Consider the following 21,663-nt stretch of genomic DNA (forward strand, 5'->3'; position numbering starts at 1 on the left):
GGCTTCGAGTTTAGCACAGATGTTCAAAAGATCCCAGACTGGCTGTAGGGGTCCCAGGACCAAGATCTGGATCTTACACCAACGTTATCATCTCTGAAAAAAAGTTACACCCTCTCTCAGGTACTTAATTTCTTTCTTTGTGAGACTGGGCTTTTGAGGGAATCTTCCAGTACTGACGCTTTGTAGTGAAGGAGACACAGGCTTTCCTTAGGAAGTGGTACTGAAAATAGGAAAGCAAAGGTCTTGAGGTTGGCAGCTCACTGAACTTCGCTGGCCCCAGGATGCTTCCGTTGCCCTGGCAACCGCCCGGCCAAAGTGGTCCCCAGAGGGCCGCTAAGGAAGCCGGGAAGAGCTCTGTCCTCCCCAAGATGGCGGCACGGCCAAGGGCGGGGTCCGGGGCCTCCAGCACGTCTAGACCCTTTCTTACTTTTCCTTTTTTTCACACTAACGGCGAACTTCCACCAACACTTCTTCTTTTTCCTGGTTCAGAGAGTCCCGGAGCGGAGACAGAAGGGTTGCCTGCAGGGATTGGAGCAAATACCCAGAGGGAGAGGCGGGACTTCCGTGCCCGACCGGAAGTGACGCGACAGTCGCGGTCGCCGCCAGGTGGAACGGCAGGTGGGTTCAGGTGCCAGCCTGGCCCGGGCCTGGCTGTGGGACCGGCTCTCTCGGTGAGCGACTGAAGCGGCTCCCAAGGGTCTGGAGACCGTGGGGCGGGCTCCAGAATCCGAGCCCATCGCCCTGGCCTGGGGTCCTCCCCTGTACCAAGTAAGAATCACCTATCCCCCCACCCCCGCGCGCCCTTCCAGCCTGAGGCTCCCTCTCCCAGTCCAGAGGGGAGGACCAGAGAGGCCTGCTGCCCCGGTGGGGGAGGGGTGGGAGCTTGAGGCTGGCATCTGGGCACTTCAGTTCCCTGAAGCCCTGTGTTCTTTTCTCCGTCAGACCGAGTTTCCTATTCCCCTCCCGAGCTGGGCACTTAGCCAGTCGGCCCCAACTCTTGGAACCATGTTTGCTGACTTAGACTATGACATCGAGGAGGATAAGTTGTGAGTATATTCTTCCCCACCACCGGAGAGCTGAGGGCCCAGGTCCCGTGTGTCCTTGGGTGTCCCAGCTCCACACACTTTTTCTTCTCAGTGTTCAAGAGTAGACATGGGCCCAGGCATCCCCGTAGTAGATCACTTGTAGGGGGTTGTGACAGGTCGACAGATAAACATGATTTGCCCCATGTCAACCCTGAAGGCATTATCCAGGTACTGCCAGGGTGGTGTGGGTAGGCGTTGCAAAGGTGGCAACAGAGTCAGGTTGCAAAGGCTACATGGGAATATCACAAACAGGCCTTCTGTGCCCCAGCATGGATGATTAGGAGACTTTCAAAAATCATATTTGTCTGACCCTTAGAAAGAGTGGGCAGATCTCAGAGCCATGTGTGTTAGAACTTAGTGAGAGGCGAGCAGCCATTGCTCGTTAGGAAGTTGGTCTTCAGTAACCAAGCTGACACCTGAGCTTGTTCACCACAAGATAGCCTCGGTTGTCTTGTGAAGGCTGTGGTGTCTTAGCGGGAAGATGGCTGGGAAATAGTTAAGTGACTTCTAAAGGGAGGGCGTTGTCATGTCCTGCTAGTACCTGAGAAGGGTTACAAAGATGGAGCTTGGCTGGATCTTTGAGTTTTCTTGGAGTTAAGTCCCATTTTGGATTTCTGGCAGCCCTGGGCTTTGACCCCATAGCTGCATGACTCTTGAACATGTTCTGGTACAAATGCTCTTCCTGGACAAGGCTACTTTGTATAGGTTGTTGCAGCTTTTCTGGGCATGGGAGACTGCTTCTTCCAGTCAGCCTTTCACCAGAGTTCACTGTCACTTGCTTCTCTTTCCAGAGGAATCCCCACTGTGCCTGGGAAGGTCACCCTGCAGAAGGACGCTCAGAACTTGATTGGGATCAGCATCGGAGGAGGGGCCCAATACTGTCCTTGTCTCTATATTGTCCAGGTATGAGAGACACGTTGGAGGGCAGGGGCAGGCTCCTGGGTGGCATGTTTCACCTCCCTTCTTGGGATGACAGAAAAAGGTTTGTTTCTCCACTCTGAAAGAAACTAGCTCCAGAGGCTGGGAGATGGCTCAGTAAAGTCCTTGCCATGAAAGCTTTCGGAGCAGAGTTCAAGTCCAGGCACCGGTGTAAAACACTGATGTGCGTGTGTTCTTGTAACCATAGTACAGGAGAGGTGAATACAAGTGGCCTTAGGACACCTAACTTAATAGGTGAGTACCAGGTTACAGAGACAGTGTGCACACAATCCTGCCGCCCCCAAACAAAGGTGGTTAACGCCTGAGGCGTGAAAGCAAAGAGTGACCGACCTGCACACACATGTACATACATACATACATACATGCATACGTAAATGCATGCAGATCTGCATTTGCCAACAAAGGCAATCTTGTTGAAAATTTTACAATTGTATTTGCATATGTGTTTATGATGTGTGTATGTGAGTGTGGGTCTCTCATGTCAGTCAGACGACAACCCTCAGGAGTCAGTTTTCTGCTGTGAGATCCCACGTTTGAAGTCAGGCCATCAGGCTTGCCTGACAGACACTTCACCCGGCCGAGCCATCTCACCTGCTCTTGAGTGGGGCTGTCCCCACTTCCTTTTCTGTCTGTTCTTCACTCCCCAGTTTGTTCTGATCTGGCTACCTGATCTTGGCCTCACACGGTGTGTATTCAACTGAAGTTAGTGCTGGTTATCGCCTGGCATGTAACATACTCAGTATAAATGTCTCGAATGAGTCTGTTTGCCAACCGAAGAGGGAAGGCTATGAGATAACAATGTCCCTGTAGGGCGTGGCAGCCTAACACCTGCAGCCCCTGAACTTAGGAGGTAGAGGTAGCGAGGGTCAGCAATTGAAGGGCGTGTTTGGCTACAGTGAAGGAGTTTGAGGCCAGTGTGGAGACCCTGTCTCAGCAAACAGACAGAGGAAGTCGTAGCCCAAGGTTCATATGTCAACGTCCCTGAATACTAGTGACTTTCTTAATCACTCTGGGCCTCAGATTTCTTAGCTGGTAAGTGAGGATTTAAAAATATGTTACCCAGGTTTGGTTCCCAGCACCCATATCAGGCAGTCCACAACACCTGTAATTCAAGTTCCATGGGAGCCTCCTCCTCCTGTGTGCATGCAGTGCACATATGTTCACTCACATACATACACATGAAATTTTAAAATTAAGTAAATATTGAAAACCCATACGGGGCTACATTTCTAAAGAAACAAAACCAAGTAAATTAATGACGTATGTAAGCACAGATGTGTTTGCATTCTTGTGAAAATGGAGCGGAATGGCAGTGGGGCCAGGTGCTTCCCTAGGTGGCAGCTGTGATGGCTCCCTGGCAGCTGTGCCTTTCCCAGCTGCCATGCTAGTGAGAGGGGGGCAACTTCACAGGTCTGTGAGGAAGCTACCCTGATCATCTGTCCACTGCAGTGCACGAGTTGGGCAGATATGTCATGAGACCTACTTCACCAGGTACCTGGCCAGTCAGGGACATTTCTGTAGCCTTGGAAGGATGCAGACTATCCCCTGTTGGGACACTCAGCCGGGCAGGCCTCAGGTGCAGACAAGGCACTGGGTCTCTGGAAGATCATCTCTTACCTCTACCTTCAAGGGTGAGTTGGTCTCCTTTGCCCCAGGAGACATAGAGAGACCTTTCCTGGGTCCCCTGTAACTGCTCAGCCTCTGTGGCATTCGTCTCCACGCCAGGTGTTCACTGCCCAGGATCATGGTTATTGAATGACCTGCATCCTAACATGACGGCATTTCTTCTGTTTGCACATAAGCAAGTCAAGTGCACAAAGGCCTCTGTCCAGCGGCAGTCCCTGCCCTCATCTCACCCTGCTCAGATTTGGCTCCCACTTTTACTGGTTGTGTGTGTTACTACCTTTAATCATGTGTATGTGCGTGTGTCTGTGCACCTGAATGGAGACAATCATGCAGAACAGAGGCGCCAAATCCCTCAGAAGTTGAACTCACAGGGGTTGGTGAGTTTCTGGGTTTGTGGGTTCTGGGAACTAACTTTGGTCTTCTGCAAGAACAAGATGTACTTAATTGCTGATCTGTCTCTCCAGGCTTCCTGTCTTGTTTGTTTTCTTTATCACTTTATCTTAGTTCAGGAGAGAGTTCATTCAACTCTTCTAAAGTGACAGATCTCCCTAATATCCCATCTTCCACTCAGTACTGCCCTGACTCAGTGGTAACATCACAGGTGATGTTCATGAAAGCTTTTCTAAGTCCATGCCAGCTCTGTGGAGGCACAGGAGATAAAGAAGGGACAGAAACAAGCCCCACCCTTCCTTCTCCAGCACTTGTGCTGAATTTTCTAATGAACTGGTGTCTTTCTTTCTTTGTTTTTAAAATATAGTTATTTTTATGTGTATGGGTATTTTGCCTGCATGTATGTCTGAGCATGATATGTATTCCAGGTGCCTTGGGAGGCCAGAAGAAGGCATCAGATCCCTGGGGCTGTGGTTACAGATAGTTGAAAACCACCATGTGGGTGCTGATGGGTGCTGAGATTCAAGCCCAGGTCTTCTGGAAGAATAATCAGTGCCCTTAACTGCTGAGCCATCTCTTTTTAGCCCTGAGTTGGTGACCTTTGTTCTTGACTTTTTTTTTTTTTTTTTTTTTTTTGTGAGACAGGGTCTCATGTACACTGGGCTGGCCTTGAACTACTAATCATGATCCACCAGCTTCTCCCTCCCAAGTGCTAGCCTTACCAGTATGTGTGCTGCCATGCTTCACCCAGGATTTTCTTCTCGGCATCACCTCTTGTTACTTTCTTTGATGTGTGATCTTGTTTTCTCAGACTTTTGTCATCTGTCCTCAACCTAGTCCCTTGGGACCTCTGCTGTTCATTTCTATTCTCCAGGGCCCCTTCTCGATACATTTGGGACACTCCTTTTTCTTTCTCGTCAGTGTTGTTCTCTTATTCTCAAAGTTAACACGATCTCAAGTTCAGGAGTGAAGGTCAAAGGGCAGGAATGGCTCTGTGAGTGGGGTACATGCCTACTGAGGCCCTGGGTCCGTCCCCTACACTTAAAATAACACTAGGTTTGAAAATAAATTTCAATTAGAAATTTTGAAATTGTTTATATTTTAGATTTGTTTATGTGTTGAATGCTTTGCCAGCATGCATGTCTGTACACCATATACATGCCTGGTGCCCATGGAGGTCAGAAGAGGGTATCATATCCCCTGGAACTGGAGTGACAGATGGTTTGAGCCACCACATGGGTGCCAGGAACTAAACTCAGATCTTCTGCAAGTATAGGAAATACTCTTAACCACTGAGTCATCTTTCTACTCCAAATTTTTATTCCTTAAGCAAATTAAGATGTTTATGGCTGGGCTTGGTGTCGCACACCTTTACTCCCAGCACTTGGCAGGCAGAGGCAGGTAGATTGTGAGTTCAAGACCATCTTGGTCTTCATAGAGAATTATAGGACAGCCAGGGCTATGTAGAAAGACCCTGTCTCAAAAAAATCAACTAATCAGTAAAGATTTTTTTAAAGCCCACTTATTTAGTGGAGGGACTGTTGTGTCATATGCATGTGTGGAGGTTAGAGAGTGGACAGCTTATGGGAATTGGTTCTCTTCTTCCACCATGTGAGTCTTGGGGAGATTGAACTAGGTCACCAGGCTTTACCTGTGGCCTTTACCTACTGAGCATCTATCTCACTGGCCTTGGTTAGAAACTTGATGGTATCATTCCATTGTTCACGGTCATTAGCATGTGTCTTTCTTATTGGGACCTTTGCTTATGTGTGACTTACTCTTTTTTTTTTTATTTAATTTAATTTTATGTATGTGAGTGCACTGTAGCTGTCTTCAGACACACCAGAAGAGGGCATCAGATCCCATTACAGATGGTTGTGAGCTACCATGTGGGTGCTGGGAATTGAATTCAGAGCCTCTGGAAGAGCAGTCAGTGCTCTTAACTGCTGCTCTCCAGCTCGTGTGTGATATAATTCTTATTCCCTCAAGCCTTTGAGAAACTGGTCATCCTTGTGTCTCAGGTGTCACAAACCCTGTTTGTGTCTCAGAAAGTGACCTTTGGAAAGTGAAACTGGGTGTGAACTCACTGACACCCTTTCCTCAGCTCCAGCAGCCCCCATGGTCCTCTCTGTCTCTGTGGCTTTGACTGTTCTAGGGACTCTTGCAAGTGGAATTGGGGGTTTGTCTTGCTTGGTGTGAGGTTAGAGTGTATCACATTGTGGTTTCCTTTTGCTCTATTTGAGGTGAGTTTCTGTGTTCCTGCCTGTGGTGATGCTTTTCCCAGGCTGACCTTTGTCCTTCCAGTGTTCCCAGCACTCCTGCCGGGCTCTAGGCCACATGTGCAGGGGTTTATTTCAAGACCTCTAGTCCCCTCTGCCAGCACCACACTGTTTTAATGACACCAGCTTTGTAGGAAAATTTGAAATCAAGAAGTGTCAGCCTTCTGGCTTTATTATTTTTTTCTTAAGATTATTTTGGCCTTTCAGAGTTCCTTGATATTCTTGTATGAATCTTAGGATTTAGATTTCTAGAATTTTTCTGACTACAAAAATGTCCCTGGGATTTTGTCAGGGAGCTTACTGCATCTGCAGGTTGTGGTGAGTAGTACTGAAATTTTGTCATCTGAGAGTATGGACCTTTTGTTCAGGGCTGTGGCCAGGTGCCTGAGAGGAATGGTTAAGGGGAGATTTACCTTGGCTGCTTTCACAGGTCTGTCCATCAGTGCAGGAGCACATAGCTGAGCAGTCTCATCAGAGGAAGCTAGAGAACAGGAACATGGGTGCACTGTACTGGCTGCCTTTCTCCTCCCCCTGTCCAGCTCCAGCCTACGGATGGCGGTGCCTCCCTTAACGGGAGCAACCTCACAGACACACAGAGGGCCTTGGGGCTCCCACAGCATGTGTGACAGCAGGATGAGCTGCTCAGTCCTCAAGTGGACTGTCAAGATCTTGACAGCTTGACACACACCTTAACCACAGCATCCACTCTGGCCCTGAAAGTCATAGTCATCTGACGATGCCAAGGGTATCCAAGTGTATCAGCTATCGCTGTAGATCTCCGTAGTCTTGGTTTTGTTTTTAACGTGTATTTTGTATGTGTGTGGACACATGAACACATGCCATGGCATGTGAGTGGAAGTCAGACAACAGCTTGTAGTTGGCTCTCTTACAATTTGGGTTGCAAGAAATCAAATTTAGATTGTCAGGCATGGCAACAAGTGTTATCCTGATGACCCTTGCTTTGTTTTGAGCCAGGCTTTCAGGCACCCAGACTGGCCTTGAACTTGCCATTAGCTGAGGATGACATTGAAATCTGATCCCCACGTTTATCTCCCAGTGGTGAGATTTTAGGTATGTGCAAATACACACATACATACATACACACAACACACACACACACACATGTATTTACACCTTTTTTTTTTCTTTTTAGAGACAGGGTTTCACTGTGTAGTCTTAGCTGTCCTGGAACTCACTCTGTAGGCAGACTGGTCTCAAACTCAGAGAGATCATGTGCCTCACCACTGCCTGGCTTCAATGTTGTTCTTAAAAACAAAACAATCCAAGTTCAAAGTTTCTTCTGAGATGAAAGGCAAACCCTTAGCTATGAGCTTCTATAAAACTGAGTAAAGGTCACGTTGCCATGCCCCTGAGATATACTATCCTACAGTAAATGCTCTGTCCCATGAGGGAGACACGCAGGCATGGAGAGATACAATAGATCAGCAGTGCGAACCTTAATGCCTACAGCTCTGTGGCTGCTGTCTATGGCATATGGTGGCACGATCTGCCCTCCACAGGGCTTGGGCAGCCTTGCCCTATGGCCTTGCCATTTGTAGCCCACGGGGCTTCTCTTTGAGGCGCTCAACACTCTGCCTCCTGCCTGTAACTATCCTCATCAGATACTCCATGTTCTGGTGTCTTTAACATCTGGCATTTCCTGTGCATCTTCAGTGTGACCCTCACACTGCCCTCTCAGGTTTTGCCTGCAGGAATCCCAATCCTGTCACAATGGTCAGGCTTCCTTTGAAAACTACATGCACCCCTGTTGCAGTATCTACAAAACCAGCATTGTGTGGATACCAGACACCAAGTCCAGGGACCACACTTTCCTAGAAAGTTCTTGCCAGAAGGGTGCCTTGAGCTCTCTTCTTACGCAAAAACTTTGAAATGAGTTAAACCTTTATACTCTTGAGCCTGCCATGGATGGCTACTTAGATTAGGTTACTCTTGCTGTGATAAAACGCCATGACCAAAGCAAGAACCTGAAGGCAGAAGCTGATGCAGAGGCCATGGAGAGGTGCTGCTTACTGGCTTGCTCCTGATGGCTTGCTCAGCTTGCTTTCTTATAGAACCCAGGACCACCAGCCCAGGGATGGCACCACCCAAAATGGCCTAGGCCCTCCCACATCTATCAGGAATTAAGAAACTGCCTTACAGCAGTGGTCCTCAGCCTTCCCGACGCTGCAACCCTTTAATACAGTTGCTCATGTTGCAGTAACCCCCAACTATACAATTATTTTGTTGCTATGTCATAACTGATTTTTCTACTGTTATGAATCGTAGTGTAAGTATTTGAAATGCAGGTTGTCTGATATGCAGCCTCCTGAAAGGTTGGTGACCCAGAGGCTGAGAGTTGTTGCCCTATAGGCTTGCCTACAGCCCACTGTTCTGGAGGCATTATTTCAGGGAATTGAGGTTCCCTCTTTTCAGAAAGCTCTATCTTGTGTCAAGTTGACATAAACCAGCTAGCACAGCTGGGGTCTGCCAACACCTTAGATGTCACCAAAGCATCCTTCCTAGCTTCCCAACTGTTTAATGGCATAATAATTTCTTTTTAGTTTTATTTTAATTAATTAGTTTATTTTTTGAGACAAGTTCTGTCTGTGTAGTTCTGGCTAGCCTGGTCACAGATACCCACCTGCCTCTGACTCGGTGTTTATATTAAAGGCATATGCCACCATACCCAGCTTAGTGATAGAATCATTTAAGCACCAGTTTATTTTCTGGGCAAATATATTTTCCAGACCCTCCTGCTCTGCAGTTAAGTTTTTACCGTAAACTTGACTAATGTAGCCAGTGATATCCACAAGCTGGCTTGAAATACAGCCACTACCTGACACTTAGCCTGCAAAGTCTTAGGACACAGAACAAATCTGAATACAGTATGATCTTCCTTGATCACAATTGAAGCCGTCTTTGGTGTCTACATGGCAGTCTGTTGTCCCAAGCTGCCATCAGGACTGTCCTCTGGGATAAGTTTACCACATCTGGGGCTTCTCTAGCCTGCACCTCCCAACTTTTCTAATTTCTCCTGCAGACCACACTTAGTCTTTGTTAGTCATGGCAATGACCTCACCTCCCTAGGACCTGTTTTCTGTGTTGTTCGAAATCTCTGCAGTGACAGCATCTTCAGGAAACTTGGAAGGAAGGGAGGAAGCTCTCATTTTGGTTCTGTCATATTGCCCATGTTCAGGGCAGGCTTCTTCACTCAGTCCATTCTCCCAGGAAACATCTTCCCTGACATACTCAAGGGGCTTCAGCAGACTCTATCTGCTCATGCGAACAATCAAAACCAGCCACCCCCAGCATCCCTCCAGCTGCTTGTGTCTGACTTGTGCCAGAGTTTCATTGCCCGCCCCCTCCCATCACTGCTTGTAGTATTTGTAATGTGATCTGAAGGCTGATAAATGCTTACCTTCATGTCATCTTCCCTTGTAACACTAAAAAAACAGCATGAAGTGTCCTTTAAACGTGGCTTCGTTAGAAGATTTAGAAACTAGAGGTGACACACGAGCCCTACGTGGTGACTCATCATGTTATTGGCTGACTGAGGCAGGAAGTTTGCTAGTTCAAGGGCAACCTGGGCTACAAAGTCAGACCCTGTCTCAAAACCAGCTGAGAGGTATAGAATTACTGCTGGTCAGTTTGATGTTTCTGTAGTTCCTCTCTGATCCAGTTTGTGCTGCTCTGTTTGTGTTTGCCTCCTGCCTCTGTGTGTGAACCCCATGTATGTGTGCCCCTTGCATTTATGTGTAGAGCCCATGTCTGTGTATATGAACCCCATTTCCGTGTGAGCCTCTTGCAACTGTGTGTGAATCCCATGTTTGAGTGTGGATCCCGTGTCTGTGTGTGCACTGCATCTTTGTCAATGTCCCCCAGTCTGTGTGTGTCTTCCAAAGCTGTCTCTTTGCTGTTATCACCAAACAGCTCATCTTTGACAGAAACACCGCCTCACAGCCAGTGAGCACAAGTCCCATTGAAGGAACTAGGAGAAGGGCTCACAGGCATAGGGGCCTTGCTCAGAGTAACCCTGGGCTGTTCTTTGTCTCTGGAGACAAAGCAGGTGCTAGAATTGTTAAACACTGTCCGGAAGCCCAATAGATGGTGACAGTGGAGGGCAGCTGGGAACCATGAGGACTACTGGGTTCCCATAGGGAACGTCTCAGCTGTCACAGCTTGCTTCTGTCCCCTTCCCAAGAATGGGGAGGTTTTCTCTTGCCTTTGCTGGCACTCCCTAAGGTGGAAGGAGGGCCTGCTCAGGTCCCAAGTTCCGCTCCACTGTCCCCTACTTGCTCGACATCTGCAGGTATTTGACAACACGCCTGCAGCCTTGGACGGCACGGTGGCAGCTGGAGATGAGATCACTGGGGTCAATGGCAGGTCAATCAAAGGGAAGACCAAGGTCGAGGTGGCGAAGATGATTCAGGAGGTGAAGGTAAGATGTCACGGGAGCAGCTAGAAGCTTGCTCTGGAGTATGAGACACGGGCTGTCAGTCCCTGCTCAGCCACCCAGGCTGTCGGGGGGCCTAGCAGGTTTAGGGTTCACTGCCTATTACTTATATAGCATTATGAGGGACACACTCGGTCTCCTGGACCCCTGGGTTTCTCTGAGCTCCCAGAGGTGCTGAGCACTCAGATGAGCTGTGATGCCAACAGTGACTTCACTGGATCAGTAGACTCGAGTGACCACAGCTGGGCCATGTTTGCCCTAGAGTTTTGTGGGAGGAACTACTTGCCAAGTTCTCCAAGGACTTGAGGCTATGGAGAACCCCGAGCTCAGGCATTTCTGGTCCAGATGCAGCCCAGATCCTCTCCACCTGCTTGTTCCTCACCCTGGATCTTCCACTGAAACCCTTGCTCTGTGCTGAGTCCTTGTCACTCACAAAGAAGCATGGCCTTCTTGCCATTCCTTGGCAGTTCAGCTACTGGAGACCCTTGACAAAACTTCCAAGAGCCTCGTGAGGGGGTGCAGAGCCACAGAGCACAGGCAGTCCCAGTGTCAAGGGGAGTCAGCTTATGTAGAGTTGGTCCTAGAATCTGAGGCCCCAAACCCTAGCTAGGCCAGTAATTTCCCCTTCCCGTTGGCACCCTCCAAGGCTCCAGGACCAGCCCTTACTGTCCCTGCCACATATATATTTGTGTGTGCGTGTGTGCATGCGTGCGTTGAAATTTGGATTTAGTTTATATGCATTTTGTCTGGAAGTATGTATGTGCATCACCACGTTTGTACTTGCTACCCTCAGAGGTCAAAGAGGTCATCAGATCTCCTGGTTTGGAGTTCCAGATGGTTGTGAACCACAGTGTGGGTGTTGATAACTGAACCCAGGTCATATGCAGGAGCAGCAGGTGTTCTTAACCACTGAGCCATCTCTTCAGCCCCCACTGCCCCTTCTTGCTTCCACTCAGACAGCCATTGCTCTGGTTTTCTCTGTCACACTCTTATCTTGTTCCTAAGTCATCCTGGTACTTAGTCCTCACTGAGAACTAAGAGGTTACCTCTGTAGTCCCCCCTCCCCTTGTGCCCCTTTAGGCACCAGATAGACCAAGGAGGGGCTCAGAGCTCAAGACCATGTCAGTCCCAAGGGACCCTTCACACCCTACCCCCAACTGACCAACCATGTTGGCTCACTTCGTCTGTGCTGTGAGTGTAAGTTTTCAGTCCAAGTTTGATGTGAGTAGATTCAGTCCCAATCTCAAAGGCCTTAGGGTTGCAAACACTAGAGTGACCATGGTGGCCTCCCATGTGCAGATGTCCTTTCCTGAGCAGTCTCTAGAACGTGGGACTAAGTGAATCCCCACGTCACTCTACCTTTCCTCCTGGTCCCTGAGAAGCCTTGCTCCTTTCTTTCTGGTTGGTGTTCTAGAGCCGGATGTGTAGAAAGTAGTTTCTGGGGGGCTGGAACCAGGGGGCCACTGTCCTGATTGTGTCTGTGCTGCTCTTGTAGGGGGAGGTGACCATCCATTACAACAAGCTGCAGGCGGACCCTAAGCAGGGCATGTCCCTGGACATTGGTAAGACAGGCCAGAGCAGCCATGTGCCAGGGGCTCTGGCTTTTTCTGTCCAAGCTAATCCCAAAGGCTGGGAGGAGCCAGGTGCTCTCCTTGTAGCTATTCACAGGCCCCTGGCCCTGCATGCTCACTGCCCTGTATTTTACACCCTCTACTACCAGACCTAGACCTGTGTGTCATGTCCAATTTTAGTCCTTCTCCTCCATGGCCTCTCCTGTTAGCTACTTTTGGGGAGACATGTGGTGCAAACTGGCCCTTATAATGTGTGTCTTAGATAGGGTTTTATTGCTGTGAAGAGACACCATGACCAAGGCAGCTCTTATAAGGACAACATTTAACTGGGGCTGGTTTACAGTTTTAAAGGTTTAGTCTGTTATCGGCATGGCGGGAAGCATGGCAGCATCTAGGCAGACATGGTGCTGGAGGAGCAGAGAGTTCTGTATCTTGATCTGAAAGCAGCAGAAGGAGACTGTGTATCACACTGGGCATAGCTTGAGCATAAGAGACCTCCAAGACTGTCCCTACAGTGACACACTTCCTCCAACAAGGCCACACTTCCTAATAGTGGGTCAATCATTCAAACACATGAGTCTATGGGGCCATACCTATTCAAACCATCACTGTGCTTTTTGGCAACTTGCCTGTGGCTAGAAAGGCAAGGTCTTGCTTCTGCAGAAGCCTTGAGACAGCAACAATTAGCTGCCAGCTCCTCTGGATCTACTTGGCAAAGTGTGAGACATAGGCTTGGCAGTCTCCTGGCAGAACACCCATACTCACCTACAGCCCAGGGCCTAATGGAGACTAAGGACAAATGAGCTCACTAGTGGTTTCTCTGTGTTCTATAGAGCTCACTCGCTCTGTAGACCAGGCTGACCTTGAACTCAGAGATCCCCCTGTCTCTGCCTCCCAAGTGCTGAGCTTAAAGGCGTGTGCCACCTCCCTGGTCTGATATTCTTGTTATTGAGCATTTTGATTCCAGCCCAGGACCTGTTCCAAGATCTTAGTTGGTTACATGGAGTGACCAGCCAGTGGCCCTTAGTGATGCCCACTACTCTGAGGTAATCAGCTGGAGAGCCTTTACCTTGACACAGATGATCTCATGCTAGTTGGAAGAGAGGAGGGATAAGGCCTTCTGTCTGTCCTGTGTGCTGGTGCTTGGCACACACAAGCTCTGAGCTCTCACTGACACCAGTACCAAAGAGCAGGTTTCAGTCTTTGTTCTGAGCACTTCATGTTTACCTATCCAGCTCCTCCAAGTGGGAGCTGAATAGGACAAGTAGCCCAGGATAGACTGCTGTGAGCCCTGGCTTCCTAACTGTTCCAAGCACCATGCCTAGGCTTGTCTTCTTCCACCTACTGGCCCCTCAGTGAGGCAGCCGTGATGGGGCTTGGCCTAGACGGCCCAGCCAGCAGCAGACTCATTGGCCCTTTCTCCTGCCCCAGTGTTGAAGAAAGTCAAGCACCGGCTGGTAGAAAACATGAGTTCAGGCACAGCTGATGCCTTGGGCCTAAGCCGCGCCATCCTGTGTAATGGTAAGTCCTTCCACCCACTGGCTCAGCTCCCATCTGCCTCAATGTGGACAGCCAGGTCACACCTCTGTGTCCCTGGGATCCTCTTCAGCTCCCCAAGAGCTACTGCAGCTGTCAGCTTTGGGCTTTTAGGTCACCATCAAGGGGTGAGGGACAACGCAGACTTGGGAGGATAAGTGCTCCCTTCCAGCTTGGATTCCTGGCCAGCATGAGCCCCCACTCCTGCCTGCTTGCTCCCTGTACAGCCTACACTCTTGTCCTGCTCTGTGCTGTCCTCCTCAGTCTTGCCCTTGACCAGGAGGTGGCGCTGCTTTCCTTGTCTCCACTTCCTCTGCCTGTGCTTAGAGAAGCCATGTGCAGGCAAGGCACTTTACACACGAACTGGATGTCTCCCCGGGAGGCTGATGGAACCCGTGGTCCTGCTCCTGCCGTCGCCAGCCTATGCTTATAAATAGCAGTGCTATGCATGTATGCGGGGAAGATAAAAATACCCATATAAACTGTGGGCTCAGCTGGGCACATGGTCTTTATTGGCTGGGAGAATGGGGGTGGGGCCTGAGCATGTTCCAAATAGGGTACAAAGTGGCGGCTGCTATTTTCAGCCTCGTGGTGCCTATAAACCCTTGTTACTGTAGTCACTGCATTGAGATGAAATTAGAACTGGTTGTTGTTTCCCCCGAACCTTGCAATTTCCCTAGCTGTAAATAGAGTTCTAAAATGGAAGCTGTCATGATGTCCCATGACCAGCTAAAAACAACTGCCTGCTGGCCACGTGCTTATGCTCCAGGGAGCCAGGACATAGAGGCTGTGGACCACAGCAGCCTCCTGAAGACGTCCGAGGTGGACACCTTCCCCTACTTTCCCATCCCTAGCCCTTCACACAGCAAGCTTTCCTGCCCTGAGAAAAGCCTCTGCCTCTGCCTATGTGAAGTCCCTCCCCTCCTGCTTAAAAGATCCTGTCTAAAACTCCACACCAAAGTGCGGTGAGCAGGATTCTGCAGAGACAGGCAGGGCCGCATAACTTTGGCCAGCTGCCCTACCTCTCATCCCTCAGCTTTCTCTGTAGGATGAGGTAAAGTGGTCCTTGCCCACAAGTGCAAGCTGGAGAAGGGCCAGTGGTCATCGGGGACCATAAGTGTTCCCGGGACACAGAAAGGTGACTTAATGTGGCTGCAGGTGCTCTTGGGCCAGTACATGGCCTGGGCAGGGCCTAGAGGCCCTCACCCTCTCATGAGAGGTGTATGTACTTATCCCCACAGGTGAGGATATATCCAGAGTTGGGGAGATCCTCTGCTGCACTTGGAGCCCCAAGGGCAGGACCTGGATCTTGGTTTTACCACAGTCACTCCCCAGACTTAGGATGAGGAGTTTAATTTTAATTGGGCATGTTAATTAGGTGAGCCAAAGGGGGCTTTTGGTCGCTGAGCCTCACCACTTTGGGTCTTGGTAGTCAGCCTCAGGGAGGAAGTGACCAAGTGAGGGCAGAGCTCGGCCAGCTTTAGGGCTTTACTAAGGCAGAGGGGAAGAGGGGCTAGGTAAGGCCGGCCAGAGCCTCTTCCTAACCTCCCCTCCCTCAGCTGGCCTCTGCAGGGCTGGTGTCCTCCTTTGGCTTGCTGGGCCCACAGATGCCCCTGTTCTTGACCTCCGCAGATGGGCTGGTAAAGCGACTGGAGGAGCTGGAACGCACGGCCGAGCTCTACAAAGGTAGGTAGGAGTCTCGGCAGGGAACTGCCTGGTGTTGCTCTGCCCTGGTGACCCTGTCTTAGAGAGTGGCAGTGGGGCAGGGGAGCTACCTAGAAAGTTTGGGGAACAGTAAATGTTTCAGGTGCCCCTTTAAACTTCTGCACTACCAGAGAGAGCCCCTAAGAGACTGTCATACATAATCCCAGTTGCCTGTCACGTGGGATCCACACAGGACGCCAACTCAGCCTTTATCCCTAGGCATTGAGGGAAAACCTGTGGACCTAATGCGCAGTGGGGACCTCGGGGAGGCTGCAAGGCTGGGGGCCCAGTGTGATCTCTGACTGGGTCTTTGTCTTTTGTCACTTGCTTCTCTTCCCACAGGGATGACGGAACACACCAAGAATCTCCTACGGGCCTTTTATGAGCTGTCACAGACCCACCGGGGTAATGGCATCCCCACACATGCTATGTGGTCCTGCAAACCCCTGTCCCTCAAGACTCAGTAGCACCTAACAGTGAGGTGTGGCCAGCTTCCTCTCTGGGCCCTTCTCATCCCCACACTAAGGCCAGCATGCTGCTCTGACCCAGTCTGATGCTGGGTGTGGCAGTGACCATGAAGCATCTGGTCCAGCTGGCTTTACGATGCCCTGTCCCCTGTCTCACTGCTACTTACAGTGCGGGTGGCTTCTTTTTGAGTTGTGTCTCTTCAGTCCCATGGTGGGCAGGAGAGACACAACCCCATTTATAGGCCAGGAAAGGAAGTCCAGACAGGAAGTGGGCCCAGAGCTCATGGTAGCAGATCTGCCATTAAAACCTGGGGTCCGGACTCTCAGCCTGGTGCTCTGTTCTCAGCTAGCATGAACACCTCAGGCTTTTGTCTGCTCACTCTGAGGGAACAAAAACTAGCTCCTCTGGGAGTCTAAGCCTAGAGTGAGGGTGCAGCTCCTTGGGAGTATGGCCCAAGCCTCTTGAAGATGTAACCCCTTCAGATGTAGACCCCAGAAGACCTTGGCTTCCTGCTGGCCGGGCCCCTGTCCTGCTGCCCAGCAAACCCCTGGCTTCTCTATGGGTCAAGTCAGGGCTTCAAGACAAACTTGTCATGCAGCCTTTGGGGACGTGTTCTCTGTGATTGGCGTCCGGGAGCCGCAGCCAGCAGCAAGTGAAGCATTCGTGAAGTTTGCTGATGCACACCGCAGCATTGAGAAGTTCGGCATTCGGCTACTGAAAACCATCAAACCGGTGGGTCTCTCAGAGTACAGCGTGCCCCACTAGCCAAGGCAGGAGCGGTAGCTTAGCACAGGAGGGGTTCTGGGCTGGAGTCAGGTGCCAGATGCAGACACTAGCTTTGTCACCTCTGTGGCCATCTATCCATCCATCAGTCACTGCTGCCCTGGGTCCTGTTGAACTCAAGACTGGTTTGAGCACTGTTCTGTTGCTGAGTCACAATATGTCCTTGACTCCACATAGTCTTCTAACCTTGACGCATGCCCTTTAGCTTGTTCCAAAATCCACTGGAAGGGATGACACATCAGTGCCCTTTGTCTCACCCTCCTAGATGCTGACGGACCTGAACACGTACCTTAATAAAGCCATCCCTGATACACGCCTCACCATCAAGAAGTACCTGGATGTGAAGTTTGAATACCTGGTGAGTGGACTGCAGTGTCTGACCAGCTGAGGTGAACCCATCCTGGAGGCCAGCCATGAGGTCAGCAGGCAGGCTTGGCCCAGACCTCAGCTGAGTCAGGCCTGTGGGATTAAAGGCCTGACTAGCCAATCAGGAGGAGCCTAGACTCTGCATCCCACACCAAGGAGCTCGCAGCTGCCTAGAGCCTGGAGCGCAGGCCCACTCCATTCTGTGTCGTTCCTCCTCCTTGGGCCTTGTCACCTCTAGCAGCAGCTCAGACGAGGTTTAGGAAAAGGATGTTTTAAGTCCTAGATGATAATCTGATGCTCAGAGGAGCTAAGAAAACGATGTGTTGAATACTCAGGCTTTTTGCTGCAGCTCCTCTTAGAGCCCTGACTTGCCAGGCCTCTACCCAGTGCGTCTTCAAGGAGCTCCCCAGCTCTATTGTCTGGCCAGCACCACCTCACACAGTATCTTAGAGTTTTGGTTTTGATCTCAGCCATTTCCTATTCTTGAGATAGGAAGGCCTTATGCATGCTAGGCAAGTGCTGTCCCACTGAGCCATACCCTCCAATCCCCAGAGCATCTCCTGAGACTTGAATCTGATTGTTTTTGAATTTCTCAAGCCTTCAGGCCTTCGTTCCCTCCCAGAGGAGTGCCTCATACCCCTGGTCCCCTTTCCTCAGCCTCCATCCATGCTTCCAGCCTTTCCCAGGTGGCCCTGAACCTGGTGGCTATACGGTTGCTCTCTTGGTGTGACCTGAGGGCATAGGGAGGTGGAGCAGGGGAGCTGAGGACATGAGGATGGGACTCCGGGAAGCCTGGCTCTGACTTCCTGGCCTCCCCTACCCCGTCCTACACAGTCGTACTGTCTGAAGGTGAAGGAGATGGATGATGAGGAGTACAGCTGCATTGTGAGTACCGAGGGCCGCGTGGTAGCGGGGGGCTTGGGTGCCTACCTCCCCTCCTGCCCTAGAAGGTCTGTCAGAGATGGTGGGTATGTCCGGCATCCCGGGGTCTCAGTTGGACTGTAGTTCCTGGAGTTTGGGGCTGTCAGCTTATTCTGCCAGTTCCTCTGGCTTGAGGTGCCAACTAGTTGGCCATGAGGTAATTTCCTGAATCTGTTCTAGGTCAGGTACCCCAAGTTTGTGAGGGACCTATAGGAAAAAGCTAACAGTTCTCTTCTGAGCTATGCTTTGATTTTAAAAAGAAAAAAGTTGGTTTATTTATTTATGTGTATGAGTGTTTTGCCTGGTGTGTGTGTGTGTCCATTTGTGTGGCCTTTGGAGGTCACAAGAAGGTGTTGGAACTAAAACTACAGACAGTTGTGCGTGACCTTGTAGGTACTGGTGACTGAACCCAGGCCACTACAAGAGCAATGACTGTTCTTAACCACTCTCCAGCCCCTGGTTGTTTTCTGTTCATTGTTTCTATTTTGTTATGTGTTTGAAGTCAGGGTCTATCCTTTGACCAATATTCATTTATTTCATGTGAGCTGTGTTCATGTTTCTGTGGTTGATTTTTCTCCCTCCAAAGTTACTGCTTTGAGCTTCTGTCCATCAGTGGCATCTGAAAGCCCATTGTGGTATAGCTGTGAGCTGGGCCAGCCTACAGCCTTCCAGCCCCACCTGTCCCTGGGAGGCCCAGGTCCACCCAAGGGCGCTGACAAGCTTGCCTGCCCCAGGCCCTAGGAGAGCCGCTCTACCGAGTGAGCACAGGCAACTATGAGTACCGCCTGATCCTGCGCTGCCGCCAGGAGGCTCGAGCCCGCTTCTCCCAGATGCGCAAAGATGTGCTAGAGAAGATGGAACTGCTGGACCAGAAGCATGGTGAGGGCTGCAGTGGGCTCTGGAGGCCCGTGCTACCCTCAGTGGCCCTTTCCTGGCACTTAGCCCCAGGGTGGGTGCCATGAGGCCCAGAGAGGGTAGTCTCCCCAAGACCCTAAGACCAGGCCCTGGCAGGAGCCCACCTAGAGCCTGACTGGGTTGGGGGCAGAGCTGGGGCCCGAGATCTACTCACTCAGGCAACCTTTGTTTCCTGAGCTAAGAGTTTGGAGGACTGAAGTGGCCAAGTAGGCCAGGAAGCCTTTGGCTGTGCCCCTGTCTACCCTTCCTAGGCCTGGGGCCCAGGAAGTGTCCCAGCAGGAAGGCCAAACCAGCTCCATCTCAGCTTTCCTGAGATGAAGTAGTCATAGTCACTGGGTCTGTCTGCTCACCTCCTGCCCCAGTCCAGGACATCGTGTTCCAGCTGCAGCGCTTCGTGTCTACCATGTCCAAGTACTATAATGACTGCTACGCGGTGCTGCGCGACGCCGACGTCTTCCCCATTGAGGTGGACCTGGCACACACCACTCTAGCCTATGGTCCTAACCATGGCGTCTTCACTGATGGAGAGGATGAGGACGAAGATGAGGAGGATGGGGCAGCTAGGGAAGTGTCCAAGGACGCACGAGGGGCCACTGGGCCCACGGACAAGGGCGGAAGCTGGTGTGACTCCTGAGTGCCCCCTCAAGTAGACCTGGGGGGGCAGGGTAGCGGGAGGACCGCAGTGGGAGTGGGGCGGGGCCACTGTAGGACAGCGAAGGCATATAGTGGCGCATAAAGCCTGCTGGCTCGGGGCGCCTGCCTCCCTGCTCCTCTATCCTCGAACAGTGAACCCACGCTGCAGCGTGGGACCTGGACTCCAGCTCCCATCCTTCCTTCCCACCTCCCAGCTAGAGGGAGAGCTGGGCCTCAGACAGAAAAGAGAAGGGGCTGGAGCAGGCAGAGCACAGGACCTGTCCCTGTGAGCACCGCGGTGGTGCCAAGACTGCAGAGAATGGGAGCCGGGCGGACATCCGAGGCTGGGGCCAGCGTACCAGGGTGCCCCAAGTCCACATGCACACCTCGGCAGCCTGTATTTGTTTCTGGCTTAGCCTCAAGGGCTGGAAGCTGGGCCTGTATTGAATAAACAGAACCCCAGACAGAACGGATGGGCTCCTTGCAATGGCTCAGACCCTTGGCAGATCTCAGCTGCCTCCTGGGTCTTGAGGGAGGGTGGGACACAAAACTTAGGCAATTCCCTCCGTGTCCATTCATCTCTAGCAGTGCCTACAGGAGCAGCTCTGGGGTCAAGAGGCTCAGGGTAGCATCTTGCTCAGAACCACACATTTTGAGAACAGTGGGCGCTGCAGCTTGAGTCTGGGTCCTAGAGCCTTGACTGTCACCTGCTTCCAGCATCAAGTACTCTTAACCCTTCTGTGTTCCTGGGTGTAAAATGAGTCTTAGGCAAGGGGGCAGAACAGACCCTGTCAGGGTCATACAGGTACAGCTGGGGAGACTACTCAGGAACCATGTTCAGTTCAGAGCCCAGGGCCACAAGGGCAATGCAGACATCCTTCTGTTTTGTCTGCCTGGTGGTGTGCAGCTCATACTGCACCCCTTATCTCAAATGCCCATCAGGACAGACAGGGCATGGCCATCTGGAGAGCACAAAGGGCAGGGGACTATGTGAGGTGGCAGGGTCCAGAGTGGAAAAGCTCCTTTGCTGTAGCTTTGGGCTGCAGTCCTGTAGAAACTTTGGTGGGATTTCCAGGCAGAAGCTGGAGGGAGAGAGAGACTCGTATCTTACCAACAGCGCTGTCTAGCCACACTGAAGGGGCATCCAGTGGCTGGACAAAGGGAAAAAACAAAACCCAAAACTTGGCACAGTAATGATCCCTGTGGAACCCTGGGCTGATTTCTGCCCCTCCTTGTGCGTCAGTTTGCCTGTCTGAAGCATGGATAAATTCTACCTCATTGGATGGTTAGGAGATTCAATAAGGTAACATTCATAAAGGGCTTACAATAGCACTTGTAAGCACTGTTAAGTGCATAGACATGATGCTATCCCTTCAGGTGTTGGGGAGCCACAGATGAATGTAAACCACCTAAGCCATTGTCATTGGCTGCGTTCTCCCAACCTTCCTGCCACTTGGATAGAGAATGAGTAGCTGGGAAGGGGCCATTTGTGAGAGGGACTCTGCTGAGGTCCCCTAGCTAGATAGGAATTGGGAGTGAGGAGCTTCATCATATGGGTCAAAGTGCAAGTGCTGGGTGTGGTAGCGGATGCTGTAATCCTGGCACTTGAGTGGCTGAGGCAGAATCTCTCATGGAGAGAGGTCATGTCCCTGTGGTGGAGAGCCAGTGCCAGGGCCACTGATGAACAAGCTGCCCACAACAGTGTCCTCAGAAACAGTATTCTGACGGAAAGTGATGGGTTCTTGATCCTGGGTCACTAGAATGTATCCTCTAGAGGGGTGACTGCTCAGGGCAGTGAGGGGACATGCATACCTCGAGGGCCTCCGAGGCCTATGTGCTGACCGCCTGGCTCTCATGCTCTCCAGAACTGACTCTGAAGTCTCTGCTACTGACCATGACCTTGGACCCTGCACTTCTCATTCAGATGGCAGCCACATGTGCTTCAGCATACAGCATCCCCTCCTGATCCTGCTGTCTCTGGCTGGGACACCCCA

General features: G+C 51.0%; 1 protein-coding gene across 1 annotated transcript; it reads left to right on the forward strand.

The window, feature by feature from the left end:
* The first annotated feature begins 579 nt into the window (after positions 1-579).
* Pick1 (protein interacting with PRKCA 1) lies at positions 580-20,138 on the forward strand. The gene is made up of 13 exons (XM_028789969.1): positions 580-768; positions 943-1,046; positions 1,877-1,988; positions 10,629-10,757; positions 12,268-12,334; positions 13,775-13,864; positions 15,512-15,565; positions 15,926-15,988; positions 16,650-16,783; positions 17,100-17,192; positions 18,035-18,085; positions 18,856-19,000; positions 19,399-20,138. Exons 2-13 carry the CDS (start codon positions 1,006-1,008, stop codon positions 19,668-19,670), a joined length of 1,251 nt encoding a protein of 416 aa, XP_028645802.1. The 5' UTR covers positions 580-768; positions 943-1,005; the 3' UTR covers positions 19,671-20,138.
* Positions 20,139-21,663: the final 1,525 nt, after the last annotated feature.

This window comes from Grammomys surdaster, unplaced genomic scaffold (genome assembly GCF_004785775.1).
Source record: "Grammomys surdaster isolate TR1022 unplaced genomic scaffold, NIH_TR_1.0 125852, whole genome shotgun sequence".
Taxonomy (NCBI): domain Eukaryota; kingdom Metazoa; phylum Chordata; class Mammalia; order Rodentia; family Muridae; genus Grammomys; species Grammomys surdaster.

What these genes read in the sequence shown, in the direction of transcription:
- Pick1 (XM_028789969.1), top strand. Translation starts at nt 1,006, where the DNA reads ATGTTTGCTGACTTAGACTATGACATCGAGGAGGATAAGTT. An exon ending in GACATCGAGGAGGATAAGTT is followed by an intron (nt 1,047 to 1,876) that starts GTGAGTATATTC and finishes TTCTCTTTCCAG; the next exon opens with AGGAATCCCCACTGTGCCTG. An exon ending in GCTGTCACAGACCCACCGGG is followed by an intron (nt 15,989 to 16,649) that starts GTAATGGCATCC and finishes CTTGTCATGCAG; the next exon opens with CCTTTGGGGACGTGTTCTCT.